This window comes from Acanthopagrus latus, chromosome 18 (assembly GCF_904848185.1).
Source record: "Acanthopagrus latus isolate v.2019 chromosome 18, fAcaLat1.1, whole genome shotgun sequence".
In the NCBI taxonomy this organism is placed as follows: Eukaryota; Metazoa; Chordata; class Actinopteri; order Spariformes; family Sparidae; genus Acanthopagrus; species Acanthopagrus latus.
Genome location: NC_051056.1, coordinates 27,125,053 through 27,142,386, shown reverse-complemented (window position 1 = coordinate 27,142,386; position 17,334 = coordinate 27,125,053). Strand labels below are relative to the sequence as shown.

Below are 17,334 nucleotides of genomic sequence, written 5' to 3'. Positions count from 1 at the left end.
GTTCCTGGTAACAGCTTTGATCTGTGTACTGTTTGCTACTTAACAAAGCCGTTGCAATTCAGATTATTTGATCTTACATCAAAAATGGGGTTTTTTTTGTATTTGATACCCAGATATCATTTGAAATAATACTGATATGCTATGTTTGCTATATAGTGCCAAGAAAAACAACAAAAAGGAGAGAGACAAAGAGAACAGCCATGGTCGAGAGAGACTGGAGTCAGCGCAAATAAAGCTTCGGGTTAAAACATAAAACAGTTTCTACGTTACATTCTAAAGCACAAAACAACCTGCCATGAAGGTACGATGTGTCAGTGCGTGTAGTTCAGCCGTGCCCCCGTCCATCATCAGACCTACAGACCTGCAGCTCTATATTTGTAGCAACGCCAAGAGGCAGAAACTTCCGTCATGTGATGGTGACTTTGCCCACAATTTGACTTTTTGGATTTGAAAACATTGGAAATGCTGCTGGGAAGCGGAAGAATGATATTTTTTTTTCCTTTATGGACCGGCTCATTAGATCTACCTAAAATAGTGAATGGTTCAAGTCAGCCTGCCGCAGAATTCTTTTAAGAGGTCTGACAAAGGTCAATGCCCCAGAGACTACTTTTTCGATTTCCAAATGGCACTTTCATGGCTGAAAGTAGAGTTTCCTGCTAAATCATCCAACGCTGGCTGAATAAACTGCTGTAAGACACCTCAAAATGTGGTTTAAACGAATAGCAGTATTTGAAATGTGGCTGCGATTTAAAACTTTTGTGGAAACTCATTATAAAGTGCACTTGTTTACACATTTTTCACCACTTTGAATTTTCTGTCAAGCAACCTTTCCAGACTGAAAGCAGTCCTTGAGTGTGCACTGTGTGGTTCCAGAGCAATAAGAGAGGTGCTGATTTGTGAAGCTAAGCGGGAAGACATCACATGTTACCGCTATCGATCCAGTCGATGAGTGAAGTCATGCTCCTCCAACACACCAGCAGCTCTTTTAGCGCTCCTTCTGCTCACCTTCTATTGTTTAACCACAACCGACCTGCAGAGAGAAGGCCATCCTGGACTGCTGTGAAACGCTGATACCAAATAAAAAAAGGATAATTCAGGCGGTTCGTGAGGGGACCCTTAGGCAGTCTTTGTTATGCATTGTTTGAAAGGAGACACTGTGAGAAGAAGTGCAAGAGTGAAAAATGAGACGTGTGGTATCACCTTCTGCATAAATGAACCACAAAGTGTTTGCAACTTAACAGGTGATTATGTGAGGCATGAACCCAACAACGGCACGGCACCTTTGTAAATTACTTTCCAGCTATTACAATGTTTACAATTAAGACTATTTTCTTACTTAATACAAAGGGTAATTACACTTGATGTTGCCTAGTTAAACTGAACTCCTAGACAGACAATAGACAATTATGTCTTCATTCAGCTGATTTCACTACAGTAGTCTTTATTACCTGCAGTCTGTTAATCAGCAGCTTTATAGGTTGGATATTCTTTCCCGCCTTCCAGTTAAGCCCTGATATATGCAGACAGCATAACATGAAATTAACATATATATTAGATATTTTTAAAAATACATTGCTTGATACGTTTTAAGCCATGCTAGCAGCGAGGCTCTAGGGATGGCATTGTCAACCAATCAGTCCGCTGCTTGGTTGAAGCAGATGGCCTTGAAATTTTATAGCAACGGTTCCTTGAGAGTAAATCCTGATGACTTTGGTGATCAACTGATTTCACCTCCGGCAACACCATGAAATGGCCACACAACTGTTGAAAAAATTGGTGTCCAGGATGAACTGTAATAGCTTCAGAGATCCCGTACCTCTTCATCTAGCACTATGATCAAAATTGCCATTTTTCCGATCTCCAAAACTAATGTCATTCCCATCATACACAGTTATTCTGCTTTTTGAGCTAATTAGCAAATGTTAGCATGCTAATATACTGAAGTAAGTTGGCAAAGACAGTGTACAATACCTGCTAAACATCAGCACATTAAAATGGTGCTGAAGGTGTTACAGCACAACCTGCCTGAATCTTGAATGCATCAAGGGTGTAAAGAACTTTTTTAAATAAATTTGTGATCGCACAACTTCTGGAGACTTGGATTATGTGGGTGCTGTTGCTGCTGCTGCTGCTGTAGTCACTGATGCTGTTGCTGTTACATTTTAAAACAAGTCCTCTTCGACTACAGTCACCGCAAATTTGTTTTGCTGTGAAGCTCCAGAAATGTTTCGTGGACTAGACAGATAGTGAGTAGATAATGACTGAATTTTCATTTTTGGGTAAACTACCATTCAACACCCCCTGGTGTAACAGCATCTTTTTTTTACCTCTCAGGGAAGAGCAGTTTATAAACTCTAAGTCTGTATTATTTTTATCCTAAAAAGATGTTTCGATGATTGTGCCACTGAGACTGGGGGTCATAAATACAGTCTCTGAGTACACTGGTCTGGTAATTACACTGTCTTAATGAATGACAGTATGTGGAAAACACAAGTACCTCATGTGGTGTGTGTGTGTGTGTGTGTGTGTGTGTGTGTGTGTGTGTGTGTGTGTGTGTGTGTGTGTGTGTGTGTGTGTGTGTGTGTGTGTGTGTGAGAGAGAGAGAGAGAGAGAGAGAGAGAGAGTCTGTGTTTCTGCAGGCGCACATGCCTTTGTCCTACAGTATGTGTATCTAATGAAGTGCCAAATGTAATGAGATAAATCTATCCATTAGGGTCCCTTAACGAGACTAAATCCACATGGCTGCTAATGAGTCGGTGCTCCATCAGTCGTCCTCAGAGAGCCAGAGGACCTGACTAAAGCTGGAGACGACCCGAAGCCAGACAGAATCAGACCCTCTAAGCCAGTAAATCCACAGCTCCAGCTGTTGAAGACCTTCATCATTTAGCTACTGGCCCTTCAGGGAATGACTTCGAGTTAGCAAGCAGCTCCAACTGATAGACACCAGAGTCAAACACTACTCATCTGTAATCATTGATCTGCCATTACTGGGCCACACTCATTAGCCTGATGGAACAATGCTCTGTAGATTTCTGTTGTTACTGGGCTATTATTAGTTTTCCAGCTACTGCTATACTAAACATGTGCTGTCTACACAGGCGCTACATGCTGTGCAACAACATGTGTCTAATGTAACAGCACAGGGCTGAAAGAAGTACTCAAGGAACCTGTGTTATGCAAATAATAAAAGCACTCAATTGAAATTCTTTGCTTCAAAAGCTTCGTTTCGTCAAGGGAAGTATTATACAGTGAACGAGTTCACGTACATTTATCACTGTCTGACGAGCTGATGCTGTGTATTGACCTTGCAAGTCGAAACCTGAGGAGCGAGACAGGGAAAAGAAGGAAAAGCAGATTCGGGCAGTAAAAACACCAAAAACCCTCTATGTACTGGGAGTACTTCCGTCTGAAAGCTGCTGTAGTGAACTGGTAGCAAAGTTTAAACACAGCACAGCAGCGTAAAAAGATACTGGATATCAAAATAAGACAGGCTCTGCTTGCTTGTCTACAAGGATAGAAAACTACCAGTGCAACACCAGCTTTAAAAGACAACTGCCAGGTTTGTGTGATGGCAGTCAGTCTGACTTGGGCTTCATGCTGTGAATAAACAATACTCATGGGTTCCACCAATAAAATCATTCTTGAGCCACTCCTATAGGTCTGTTTTCTATGATGGTGTTTTCATTAATTTAATTACTGCAATTATTAATAACACAAACTGAGATCTGACCTCCTTCATTTTTAATCATATTTATTCTTGCTTTTTAAACAAGACAGGAGTCTGTGGCCATGCTGGAGGCTCTCTGAGGCTGTTCTCAACTACACCTGTGCTTTGGACTGAGGTTGGGAAAATAATTCAAACTGGTATACGACCTCAGACTCCACCAGACCGGTGATATTGAATTTCACTACTAGATGTCACCTGAGACTCAGCCTCTCCCAAGACGAACATAATTAGAGCCCATGCATAGCAGCAGTACAGTCCATCAGGGCAACTGCAACACGTTTTCATGTCTCGGTACAATTCTACTTCACTTGTCTTCCTCTAAAGTCGGACATCGAAATGAGTGAAACTAGAGAAAAGGTGGCAGCAGGGTCAGTTCACGTAGTTGCGTACGTGACTTTTCAATTTAACGGGTTTTCCACAACACATTCCTGGTAACATTTCACATTGACAACCTTGTTAAGAAACAGGTTTTTGTTCACGGAAATGCTAGAAGGCTTTTAAATTGAAACAGACAAATAGTACAGGAAGTGTTGAGTTTGCATTAGCAGCATAATGTAGTAGCTTAGCAGGGCAAACAAGAGCAGTGGATCAAAATGAGGTTTCATGCAGCAGGCTACAAAAAGAGCTTGATAGAAAATGTTACTGCCATCTCAAAGCCAATAGCGTGGCTACAAACAGAAATAACTTTTGCTATTCAAGTGCTCAATTAATTGGCTGTACAATGAGCAGTAGAATATTTGAATATGAATACTACCAATTGTTGAAAGCATAAACACAATATTTATACAAGATTTTACAATAGGAAAAAAAAGTTGGTTATTGTGCATCCAAGTTAACCAGAAGTACAGCAGGATCACACATAATGCATGAGTTGCAAGTTTGGTGACAATCAAACATAAATCGAATGCGCGACTCAATATCTGCGTCAAGAGGGTTGTTTTATTTTCATGGTCATGAAGCACAGAACTGGGTTAAAAAGAGAGTTCTGTGGTCCTGGCAATTTTCTTCTATACAGCACATAGGTCAGCTACACATGAAATCCAATTCTTTGATGTTGTGTTTCACAAAATCAAATTTATGGCAAGCTATTTCAAGACTAACATCACACACACATACACACGAATCTTAATAGGAAGACATCAAACCATCTTAACACTTAAAGGTTTTCCCCTCAAAGCTGTGTGTAACGGCAGCAGGCGGTGCCATCATGATAGTAGTGCTCTTATGCCACATTAATGGCACCTTCATTGTCACAGTGTTCATAACTTGATGCAGAGAAAACATAATGGATTGCTGACTTCGCGCTCTATCTCTAAGATGGAGGGGGGAAAAAAAGTGTGGCTTTTCCAGTGACAGATCAGATTTGTGCTCCACAAAGGCTTTGATCTTAAGGCTTTCTGACAGGCTTTAATCTGAGCAGACCACACACACACACACACACACACACACACACACACACACACACACACACACACACACACACACACACACACACACACACACACGTATTTCTATTGGAGCCACAATATACAAAATGGACCTCATTTACTTCCAGCTGTCTGTTGGTGGATTTGAGAGTACGGCAACGATGCTGAAGTAAATTTTGACACTGTGGCGGATAAATAATAAAAAAGTGTCATCAGAAAGGGGAAAATAAAATGTGAAAACCATGCTTCGCTCATCTGTTTTCCTACAAATTGCGGTGAGTCGTACGGTACTGTAACTCCGGGACTTGGCTTTCTATGCCCATTGAAGCTGTTGTCACAAAGATTGCTTTTATAAATTTGGCTTACGCACCTATTCGTTTAGCTATTCTCACTGGGTTTGCTGCGGCAGGTGTACGTCTCCTCCAATTTATATTTCTGAACAAAGGAGGGACAGAATGTAGAAAGAGGAGAACCTTTGTTAGGAAGACAAAAGCGAAGAGAAAATGGTGGGGAAGCTGATTTTACTCATCTTCAAGCACTCATGGCTGTATTATCTGAGTGTGGCAAAGAGAAAATAGCAGTACCTGGATGGATGACCCAAAACGTACTTACATAAATGTAACTGGAGTCTTGAGTTATGCATCATCCTTGCCTCTGTTATGTTTCTGTGTAAACAATCTGTTGTAAAAGCCTCTGCATTATGCTACATATGGCTTCCCCTGCTGCAGCATAATGAACGAGATGAGATCTTCTCAACGTGAGATCTGCCTCAGAATCTAATTGGCAATCCTCTATTGCACCAGATGATTCAAGGAGGAGGAGAGGCAATATAGACGACACGTTTGAACGAAAGACTGTCGTTGAATACGCTGAGCTTGAGTTTGTTTGTTTTTAAATACACACCTTATAGTCTTCTTAAATGTACTACTGAAGACATTGTTCTGATTGAATGAACGAACACCTTGATGGTATTTTTGAAGGTTTTATATTCAAATGTCTACGTTTACATTGTTGATTGCTTTGCTAGTGGAAGTTTTAATGACAACTGGATTTACTAAATCACCACTTTGAAATGAGCTGGTAACAACTGCACTGAGAGATTTAAACACAAACTTGACAACAGATTTTGAGTCAATTTCCTGAGTTAAAGAATGGTTTCTTAATCTTTTATTATGTCTGCCAAAATCATGACCTAACAGATTTAGACATGTTTATTTGATACTTGACTAGGTTTGATTACAGGGGAGTGTTGGGCCTTGGTGGAGGAATGCACTCTACTGAGTACTGAATACTCTGTTTCTTTATTTTAATTGATACAGGCATGCATTAGCATGATGGATCTGATAAATCCGAACCATGAACAAATGGCTTTCTTTTAACTAGAGCTGGGCCAATGCTCAACTTTTGGGACAGATGCTGATAAAAGGGTGTAAACAATTCAAATATCAATATATCAGCCCACACATTTTTTGCAATGATCCATCAAATATGGTTAGCAAACAGCTCTGTCAAATATATGTAACAGAGGCAACAGTTTAACAATAAACTTTGTCCACATGGGGTTCTCAGGTGGCTTGGGTCAATCCCAGCATGCACTGGGCACGAGGCACAGCACACCCTAGATAGGCATAGTAATATTTAGTAGCTGTGTTGACGAGAGATTATTGTCTTGAATTGTTCTTTACTATCATTATGGAAAAGATATACTTTAAGCAATCTCAGCTGCTTACAACAGCGAACCTTTGTTCAAGATTTAAAGGGACTGCACTGAGGTCAACACTTTCGTTGACTGGGGAGAAACACTGTTTACTTTACATAATTGGTAACACTAGCCAGCAGCGAGACTGAAAGAAAGATGGTTTCACATGCCACTTCTCCCTGTGTGGACTCCCTTATCTCTACCTCTGGGAATAAAATCTGAAACGGCACAGAGACCACACAGATATCATCTTTGATGGAGTTGTTGGTGACTGTCTCTGGCAGGAGAAAAATGAGCCATTTCGCCGGCCAGTAACAGTTTTCACAGGCCACGTTCGACCAGAAGCTCCGTCGGTGACTTAGTGCTGTCCTGCAAGTGCTGATATTTGGTGCCCCTGTGAATCTGTGCCAGATTGTAAATCCAGACCAATTAGTGTCACCCTGACAGACGAGGACATGAAGCAACACCTTTCTGTCTTAAGGGCCCTCTTCTTTCTACCACTTATAATGCAATTAATTAAAAAGCCCGTCTTTAATTAGACAGCACACTGGACCTGATTAAAATTAGGCTTATTGGGTGAGCGTCTGCATGTTGCACACACACACACTCACAGGCAGTGACTACAGTACAAGCGTGAGGACACAAAGACCTCACTACAGTATTTTGGGGCAGTGTGCATGAGGGCACATGAGTTTTTTGATTGGCGGGACTGTTGGCATGGTGAGAAGCAGGCGGATGTGAAATCTCCACTGTGCAGCTTCCTGGTTTTAGCCGTGTGACCTCCAAACAGTCCAGACAAGCAGAGCCGCAGGCTACAGCAAGCTAATCAAAAACAGCAAAGACCAAACAAGGCTACCTCTTTCAGACTGTCTCAAAATAACAGGATTATAGTTTATCTCTCACCAGCAGTTATTTGATTCCAGTAGCATTTAAAATACATTCCATCTGGAGACATCCTGCCAGACAAAGTGAGCAACTGTAATTCCAGGTAGTAGTCCTCTGTAGCACAACACAACAATAGCATTGGAGCATTACTCCAAACCGAGACAGGACCGTCTCCTCTTTCTGTGTCATACTGTAGTGAGATGGTATTGTCAGTACCTGGAGGCAGAGTGATTCTTTTCCTCTTCTTGCCATTTTCAGCAGAGTTTTCCAGGGAAGGATGCTCACTCACCAGCGGCCCGTTCGAGCTGCTGAAGAGGAGAGGCTCGCTGTTGGTCGTTGGGTCAAAGGGCAGAGCGTTGAGCCCTAAAAATATTACAGCAGGAACCAGGTCAGACGAGACAACACAGCAGTATGTATACTGACATTATTTAAATATTTCACTTTAAAATTGCTGCTTTGATGCTACAGTGTAATGGTAATGGAATGGAACTTCACCCCACAACACCAACTGTGTCAGTCGATCTGAATCATATTTATGGAGATAAATGTCTTTGTGTTTTCCCTCCCATGTATTCTGGCTTCTGTTTCTAATGATTAGATCATTTGACTTTTGTCTGACGTGGCAGCTAACTGCTGCTAACTGTAGCTGCCTTTAGCTAGGTAGCTCAGTTAGCAGAGCGGCTAGCTAATGTTACTGAAATAACTCACAATTATCTGATTAAGGGTCGACATTTATGTCACAGTAATGTCCCCCCAAAAATCCTTAAAAAAACATGAAAGAAATAATGGATAAAACAGAGAAGAAAAACTGGAACTATTAAAATACGCCAAAGAGGCTCTGAATCTCACTGAAGTATTTCTATCCTGGGACGCTGGGCCTGAGCCTCTAGATCTTACCTCAAATGCATTATTAATGTGGCAGATACACACACACACACACACACACACACACACACACACACACACACACACACACACACAAGCACACACACACGGACATATTATGACTCATCAAAATATAAAACAGTCTGGACTTTAATGCAAATCAACCAAATCTGCCTAATGGTGTAGAGACTGTCTTCTGTCTTATTATCCTGTGTTCCCTTAACACACTGAAGGGTCAGACACACAGACTGAAGCTATTATTGAAACCACATCCTCGACTAATCGACATAACAGTAATGTGAGAGGTAAATAAGATCCAAAACATCTGCTCTTATTGAGTACATTTATGAAATACATGCATGCTTGTTTTTACAGACAACAGTCCCATACTAATGTCAAATATACATTTAACTCAGAAACACCTGATTCTGCAGGTGTTTGTTTTCTGAGGAATACAATAGATCAGGTTGAAGGCGAGTAAATCCTCCTCTCTCAGGTCCTGTCAGCTTTATTGATCCCTCACAGGGGGATGAGACGCAGCTTCATGTATCAAACTCAGTCCTGTTGATCTCAAAACGTGCTTTTTGTTGTTTGTGTGTTTTTATTTTGGTCCAGTGCATTTATCTGTGTGTTTGTGGGGGAGTGACTGAATATTGTCCCTGACAGACTCCAGACATCATCATTTTGGCAATTATTAGACGGATGATGTAGCTTTGCATTTTCAATACAAGAATTTACATAATTGATTTGATTGTGGCTTTGCCACGAAAGGTCAGAGTTATCTACGCAAATGTGATCTCTCAGTTTCCCTCTGACACTTGCATCTATCTCTAGGGCTCATTATGTTCTGTTATTGTTGTTGAGAGTATGAAAATACAGGTGAACAAAACATTTGCATTTAGTTGATGATCAAATGATCAGCTGCTAATTTGCTCTTTCCTCCCAATTTTCCATGTCAACAGCACTTCCTCAGAGGACACATCAGATTGTACATGCTAATTTTCATATCCGGAGTGATATTATGGTTGGTTCCAGGTTGAAGACTTTTCTGCTGGAGCCTTTAATACATTTATATTTTGCAGCAAATGCGGCAACATGTCCCCCCTGCCCGCTTTCAGTTCATCCTGCATTCATGCTGTATGCATTCACTGTTCCATTTGTCCAATCATGAACAGAAATATATGCCGAAATCGTGCTCAGCAATAATTAGCCTAAAGGCATGTTTTAGTCTTTATGTTTATGTTCCCTGTTTTATTCGTGCTCTGTTCAGTCCTCTGCATTGTTTTTTTTTCTTTCCCCATCGTCGGTGTAACTAATGCACATCAGGATGCACAGATAGTTGCCTGCAGATGCTGACATGAGATTGGCTTCATGCATTTATGGATGCAGCCCAGCCTCTAAATCACTGTTATGTCTCATTCCATATATTGGACAAGACCAGGCCTATAATGTGTTTACAAGAGATTTTAATAGCCGCCTTCATTCAGCTGAGTCTCTTCCCCATTCACTATTAGACAAGGACAGATGGAGCCTCACTCTCTGCACGCTCCTTCACCAGTCTGTCCCTGTGGTTCTCTGTGTGTTTGTGAGTTTCTCCTGCATATGCAGCATGCTATCTATCTATCTATCTATCTATCTATCTATCTATCTATCTATCTATCTATCTATCTATCTATCTATCTATCTATGTAATCTGAGTTTTGCACCTGTGCATTTTCTGCTGGGAGACTAAAAGCTAAAAGAGTACCACAGCAGAGTCTCTGGATGTGTTTGTCCAATTTCCCGTATGCAAGTTAGGGGACAAAACAAACAAGCACATTATTGCCCCAGTGCAAAATAATCTGGAAAAGGGGTCTGGAACAGAATATAGTTGAGTGGGTCTAATAGAGTAGCAGCACGCCAAGTAGAGTGGATCCAAGGTTCAATACTGGCCACTCAGTTCAGTTCCTTTTAAAGGCTACATCAGTTTCCTTGTGGGCTAAAAGGCCAGTCCAATCTTAAAAAAGTCTCAAAGTTAATATTATGTCCCTCTTTAAGCTGAAATAACTCACTGACATTCATATCACCATGATAGAATGTACTGATGTTAATAAAGTTATTCCATCCAACAAAGAAGCAACTGTATTTTTTGTGGGCAACATCAAAGTAGCTTCAGTAAATATGTTTTCTGATCCCTGTTAAGCCTTGTTGTTGTTCTGACTTACATATACATACATAGATACATGTGGATATTATATCTTTCAACGTGAGTTATCCAGCTATGTAACTCAACATAAAACTCTGCTTTAATTTAACATAGCATTTTTTTTATGTGCTGTTTATGTTACACTTCTATTTTATCAAGGTTTTAGAGCAAATAATCTTTTATTTCCATGATTATCTGTGAATGTTTGGACTATTTTTTTAAAGGGGCTCTGTGAAATGTCTGCATTGGCTGGAAGCTAGCTGTATGTTTATTTTAGCGGACTCCATTTCTAAACTAACGTTGGCTACTGTTGCTTTTTGATGGCGGAGTGAAGAGAGGCTGAGACGAGGAAATCCAAAGACCAGCAGCATTAAACAAAGCAAGAGAGGCCAGAATAAGTGATTTAATACATGTTCATTGCCTAATTTTTACTTAGCGTCCACTTTTATTGACTGTATTCTTTTGTCGTGTTGACTTTTTCCTTGAGCCAAGATATTTACTTCACAATCATACAAAATGAAGAGAGGCAGTAAAATGATGGTAAAATTGATACAGCAGAGACATCGTCTTTTTTATTCAACCCATTCTCCCTCCTCGTCGCACCCTTCTGCCTACATTACCCACAACGCAATTTGACCACTGACAGTCTGACTGCTGAGTCAAAGAGTCAGCTGTGTTTTTGCAAGTAGCACATACTGTAGCCTCGAGCGACTAGCCTCAAGCCTCATGAGGTCCACTACCCTGAACACCACAACCCGGGATTCTTTTTCAGCCTTGTAGTCTTTCTGCCGCATTCAACTTATTGATCAGTTTATCAGATTTCCCACAGCTCACTCCAGAGCCACAAACAGCTTTAATCAACTTCTTTCACATATGCAGTAGAACTGCCCAAGACCTAAAGCAGACTTTGATGGGTGATGATAGTGAGTTTCCCTTTAACTACTGCTGATTATTTTCCTGTTGACAAACTTAATGTTTTCTGTGAGTGCAGATGCTGAAAATGTTTGTAAAAGGGGGACAGGAAACTAAAGAGAAGGGATTTGGTGAATTGAAGACATCCATATGTGCTCCTCTTCTAACTAAAGCCACAAAAACAAACAAAAATACTTTTTTTGGCTTCGAGATAAGTGGTAGTCTCAGCAGGCAGGCAAGTGAATTTTTCTGCCAAAATGATGAACCACAATTGTAGCACGCCACCTGATGTATTTTAACACCATCCAAGCTGCGTCACTTGAGTCCGCATTCAGGGCATAAATGTGAGGATTATTAGAAAATGAGCAAATGAATGTGCATCGCCTTCATCATCACCATAGGAGTCTGTGACGGCAAAACATGTTTACCGTCAGCCCCCCTCCTGTAAACACAGTTCTTCAAATTGACTCTGTTGCTTCCCTTTTTAGAATACAAAGTCCTTATCAAAACCTCCCTCTGACAGTACATGTGAATGCTAATGCAAATATTCACGCATGACAAGCCTGCAGCTGTATTTCTCCCCCAAAAAGTCCTCCAGCACTCTGCTGTCTGTGTAACGCAACTGTCTGGGGTTACATCAAACACACCTACGCACACCCTTTGACACACTGCATCAGTCTGTCTTCCCCGGGATGTCTGCAGCCCATCAACATCCATCTGTCTGGGATTTCTCTCTCTCTCTCTCTCTCACTCACTTTCTCTATCTCTGGTGCCGCATGACAGACTGAGCAGAGTGTCAGTTCATCTCCTGTTGCTGATTTGATATTGCTGCTGTCAGTCAACAGGCTGATCTTTGTCAACTTTTTATCCGAGACATAAAAAGCATTAAAAAAATGGGAAACACAAGGGCCAAAGGATCACAGTTTAGGAAGGAGAGAAAGGAAGACAAAGTCAGCTTGCACGCACGGATGCTGCAAGAAAAACTGGGGGCCTAAAAACATGCCTCTTCCTGATGTGACTGACATCAAATAGCAACCCCACACTACTCTAAACTATATATGAAAAGTTGTGATTGTTTATTTAACCCATTGGCTGTAAACTCCTGCATGTTTATGCACTTTTTTGGTGCACTGTGTGGATGTCTTTGCTACGATCTGTATCTCCTCTCTCCATCTGTGTCCATGCAGATGGATGTGTGTATTTTTTCTCCAAATGCCTTAATCTAAGTTGCCAACAGTGCGAGGCAGTGCCACTATGATTGCAACTAGTCTAAAAAGGAGGGGGTAGATGAAGTTATGATGGTATACAGCCGGACACAACAGAAACATTTGTGCAGCAGAATTATCTGCAGTTAGCAGATTTTTACCAGCGTTGGTTCCATTCCAAGTATTTTAAAACAACACATAAAGTATTATGAACAAAGTTATATTGCCGACTAGAAAAGACAAGCTGACATTGAATAATGTATTTGATGAATCATTTTCATTTACATTCAGAAGGATTTCATACACAAAAATGGCAACACTTATTCTTGCTGTTGAACGTTCACTTAAAGCTGCTCTAATCAATACCTCGATATAAATAATGTGAACAGGGTTGCTCACAGCAGCAAACCCACAAAGAGTTTTAGCATACTGTAGCTAATTGTTTTGTTTTTCCTGGTCTGAAACTTGACTATTGTGGCTTACTCTCTCTGGTTTCATCAGCTCAGTTTCCAGCTGTAACAGGCAGCTGTGTTTTCAGCCAAAAAACATGGTAAAATCCCACAACGCTACCTGCTCAACACCGACAAGCTGACAGACTGACAAACATAAGTCAGCGACTAGCTGGGGAAGAAATTAGAGCATTAAGAAATGCAGATATTTGGAGAGTTGGAGACCAAAACAGAGAGTGAATATTAAGTGTGTTAGGCGGACACTACTCCAAATGATAATTGATGATAATTTTGCTTCATACCTGCACCATGTGTGAATAAGTTTGTGACCCATTCGCCGCCATCATTATCTTTATAAGGATAAGTCAATATTGTGTTTTCAATTAATGCTGATCCCATATTATGAAAAACAGGTTTTTTCTGGTCTCTACATATATAAGCTACCTGCCAACTCCCAGAATGAAGAAAAAGAGTGATTCCTGCATGGTCTCTGCAGCCCACCCACTGTTAACACGGCGCTCCTACAGGCTGTTCAGATTCAGCTCCTGTTCTTATGTAACTAAAGGAGTCATTATCATAGACCGACCTCCTCTGAGCGGTGACAGGAGATATCAGAGAGGGGGGTATTCATCCCCGAGGTGAAGTTTGTTGTGTCCTGCGGTGAGACAGCAGGGTTTCACAATGTTGTCGCTCAGAGCTAGAAACGCAAAAAGCTCAACATCAGTGCCTATATTCTGTCCCAGCTACAGAACAACAGAAGAAACAGTGGCTGCATTTCATATTTAAGACAACGTGCCGGCAACGGTTCGTGTTAGCTTGTGTGTGTGTGCTAATCGCTTCACATCGGACTGTTTCAGTAACGAGGGTCAGTACAAAGCTGGCTTTGCCTCGACACTGACCCTCATTAACGGATCAGTCACAACCATACCGGACCCAGCAACTGCACCTGGGCCACAGGTATGTGTCGCTGTGGTTTGATAGTATTCACAGTTGCTGACGAGTCTGGTGAAGTCAGCTGGATATCGGCTAACTAGTTAGCTCCGCTTCGGCCCGCAATGCAATGGCGTTTGAAGAGAGTTTGATGTTAATAATATTACGATGGAGCTTGGTTGTCACAGTAAAAAGTCTGGAAACATGTGCAGACTGGAGACAGAGACGGTGCTAACAGTGTCCAAGAGTTTGGAGACTGTGTTGGAGACAAACACAGCTTTCGCTAGCTGTTAGCCGTAACTGTAACAACACATATGAACAAACTAACATTATACAGACACACTGACCATTCTGAAACGTCCTGCTGCAGCCACAGAGTCTGTACTTCTTCGGGAACCTCTCCTTCTCTCCGGTCCAACTGGTTCGGTTGAACAAAAAAATCTCTGCGAGCCATTGCGCGACACATTTGTACATCCACCGTAAAGATTAGCGCATGCTAACTGCTAACGCAAGGGGCTTCCCCTCCCTGAGAGTGAGGTAGCAGGAAGGGCTCTCCAAGTAGGCGTGGACAGATGGAGCTCATTAGCATTTAAAGGTGCAGGCACAGAAACAGACTGCTGTGAATAGAGCTCAGTAGAGCGACTTCTAGACAGCTGAAATTCAGGACCAGGGATAGGTTTGGGGCAATGCATATCGAATACAGAGCTGTTGGACCTCTGACAGCTGTCTGAAACTGATGAAAAACAGTATAATATGAGACCTTTAACTAAACCCCTAAAGAAAATAAAAGCATGTTAAATTAGAATTTAGGCCTCTTTCACTGTTACAATCTGCCATTTTGAGTGTGAGGTGGTGGGGCGAGGGGTGATCTCTGCTACTATTGTTACTGTTATAAGATCATCTTATTCTGTTGCAGGAGTTGTAAAGTATTTGCTTTAAAACCAATAAGAAGTATGTGCTGAAAAGAGTAGAGTTCAGAAGATAATCACCATCTTTTTGCCATTTTCAGTTTGACACCCAGAGCGACAACAAACTGTGGGAGTGAAAATGAAGTGTGAAATGTTCCTGTGGCCAGGATTGGAAACAAGGGGTGACGCAGCATCCGCCTTAGACTAGTGAGATACTGTGAAGCCCCATGACGGGTCATTTTTTAGCAATATTCTTATCTGTATAATGATTTTTATGAAAATAATTTCATGGAAATCTGAGAAAGAAAATCACAATCTGAAGCAAGGAAAAATATCAAATGAAAGTCTGACAATGTGGAAAGAACATTATAGAATACCTGTAACAAAAAAAAAAGGAAACCAGAATCTTAGAAGGCAAAATAGAAAGTATTCAGCGAGAAATTACGTCCTTGAGTCTATATGCACATGTCCATATCAGCTCTGCACATCTGGATGCTGAGTTTCCATCTGCGCTCTTTTTTTCTTTTCGCCAAACTGCTCCAACTCTATCAGCGCTACCGTTCTGCATGCAAATAGAAGAATATACAATGGAGACAAACTAAACTTAAAGAAAACCGCTTTAACCAACAATCACTCAAAAACACCATGAGCTAGTAATAGGCCTGAACTGGCTAATGGCTGTGACAGATCCATGGACTACACAGGATCATGTCTGCCGAACATGATAACCCTTTTCTCAGAAAGATGAGCCAAAGCCAGAGTCAATCGACAGTGATAGTTTTATAATCATTCGAGGTACCATTTGTCTGTTGTAACCACTAATCTGAGTCCAAGTCATTGTGGTTGCAGGATAAAAAAGGCAGCCCGGACATCCATCTCCCTAACCTGCTACTCCTGGGGGACCCCTAGTCTTTCCATGGCCAGATGGGATAAGTAATCCCTCAAGCGTGCTCTGGGACTGCCCCAGGGCCTCTGCCCAGTTGGACAGATCTCTAAAGGGAGGTGTCCAGCAGGCATCCTTATCCAATGCCTGACCCAGCTCAAGTGATTCCTTTCAACTTGGAGGAGCATCCAAAACCGGCCCCCCGTTTCAGCTGTCTCAGCTCCTTTGAGCCCAGCCACGGCACAAAGGAAGCTCACTTCGACTGCCTGCATGAGCAGCCTCATTCTTCCGGTCACTGCCTGAAGCTTGTGACCATAAGTAACTCAAGATCTTTGGCTTCAAGCTCGGCTCTCTCTCTCCACACAGAGGGACACTCCTGTACAGTCTGAAACAACCACCTCAAGACTCAGACATACTTGAACTCCTTCACAACTATCTCAGTGAGGAGTCCAGGGTTTTTCTTTTTGGCGGAGTATAACTGCCTCAGACTTGATGGTGCAGAGGACTCTTATCGCTGCTGCTTTACACTCAGCTGCAAACCATCCCAGTGTTGGCTCATCACAAGTAAATGAAGCCGGAGGAACCACATCATCCACACAAAGCAGAAGACACACGCCTCACCACCTGCCTGTGCTCTTTTCAGTTATTTTTCAAGCAAAAACACCAAACACTGTATTTGTACCAGTTTCCTAATTTTAGCATATTATGCTTTTCAATCTTTTATACCACTGTAAACATATCATCTTTTGCTATCTTTTGGACAGTTGTTGTTTAGCTCTTAACAACTGTGACGTAATGATCCATAATTTGAAAAAAGAAACATAAGTTGCAGGCTTGATAACAAATACTTCTGTCCAAACAAAGTTATATCTGGTATCCGGGATGCCATCATGATGAACTGCATATTTTGTATTACTCTAGCGATTAATCTGGGACACAATATCCCACTATATTCCTTTCAGTTATCTGTACCCATGAAGCGGCTTATTCCAATCAGTAGCTTTTCCAAAACTGGGCACTGGGTGTTTTTTAACAAGGCAGTATCGCAACATGCCAAAGGAACCAGGGTCAGTTCATTAAAGAAATACATTAGGTTCTCTTTCTTCTGTTCTCCTTGTTAAAATAATCTATAATCCTACAGTGTACCATTTTTTTAGGAGTAAATTAGCTGTAGATAGTTGAATCTTGGTATGAACATGTGAGTGTGTTAAATAGCAGGAAATTGGCAGCAGGTGAACT

At 41.4% G+C, this 17,334-nt stretch overlaps 1 protein-coding gene across 4 annotated transcripts in view; it reads right to left on the bottom strand.

Annotated features, from left to right (window-relative positions):
- The window catches only part of LOC119007349 (ecto-NOX disulfide-thiol exchanger 2-like), a 170,488-nt gene that overhangs the window by 113,286 nt on the left and 39,868 nt on the right, over positions 1–17,334 (bottom strand). For 3 of the 4 annotated variants that reach the window (XM_037076961.1, XM_037076960.1, XM_037076962.1), the window contains exon 2: positions 7,955–8,101. The exons of the other annotated variant lie outside the window; for it this stretch is intronic. In XM_037076961.1, coding sequence (XP_036932856.1) covers positions 7,955–8,101 — 147 coding nt within the window. The remainder of the gene's footprint in view (positions 1–7,954; positions 8,102–17,334) is intronic. 4 annotated transcript variants of the gene reach the window in all.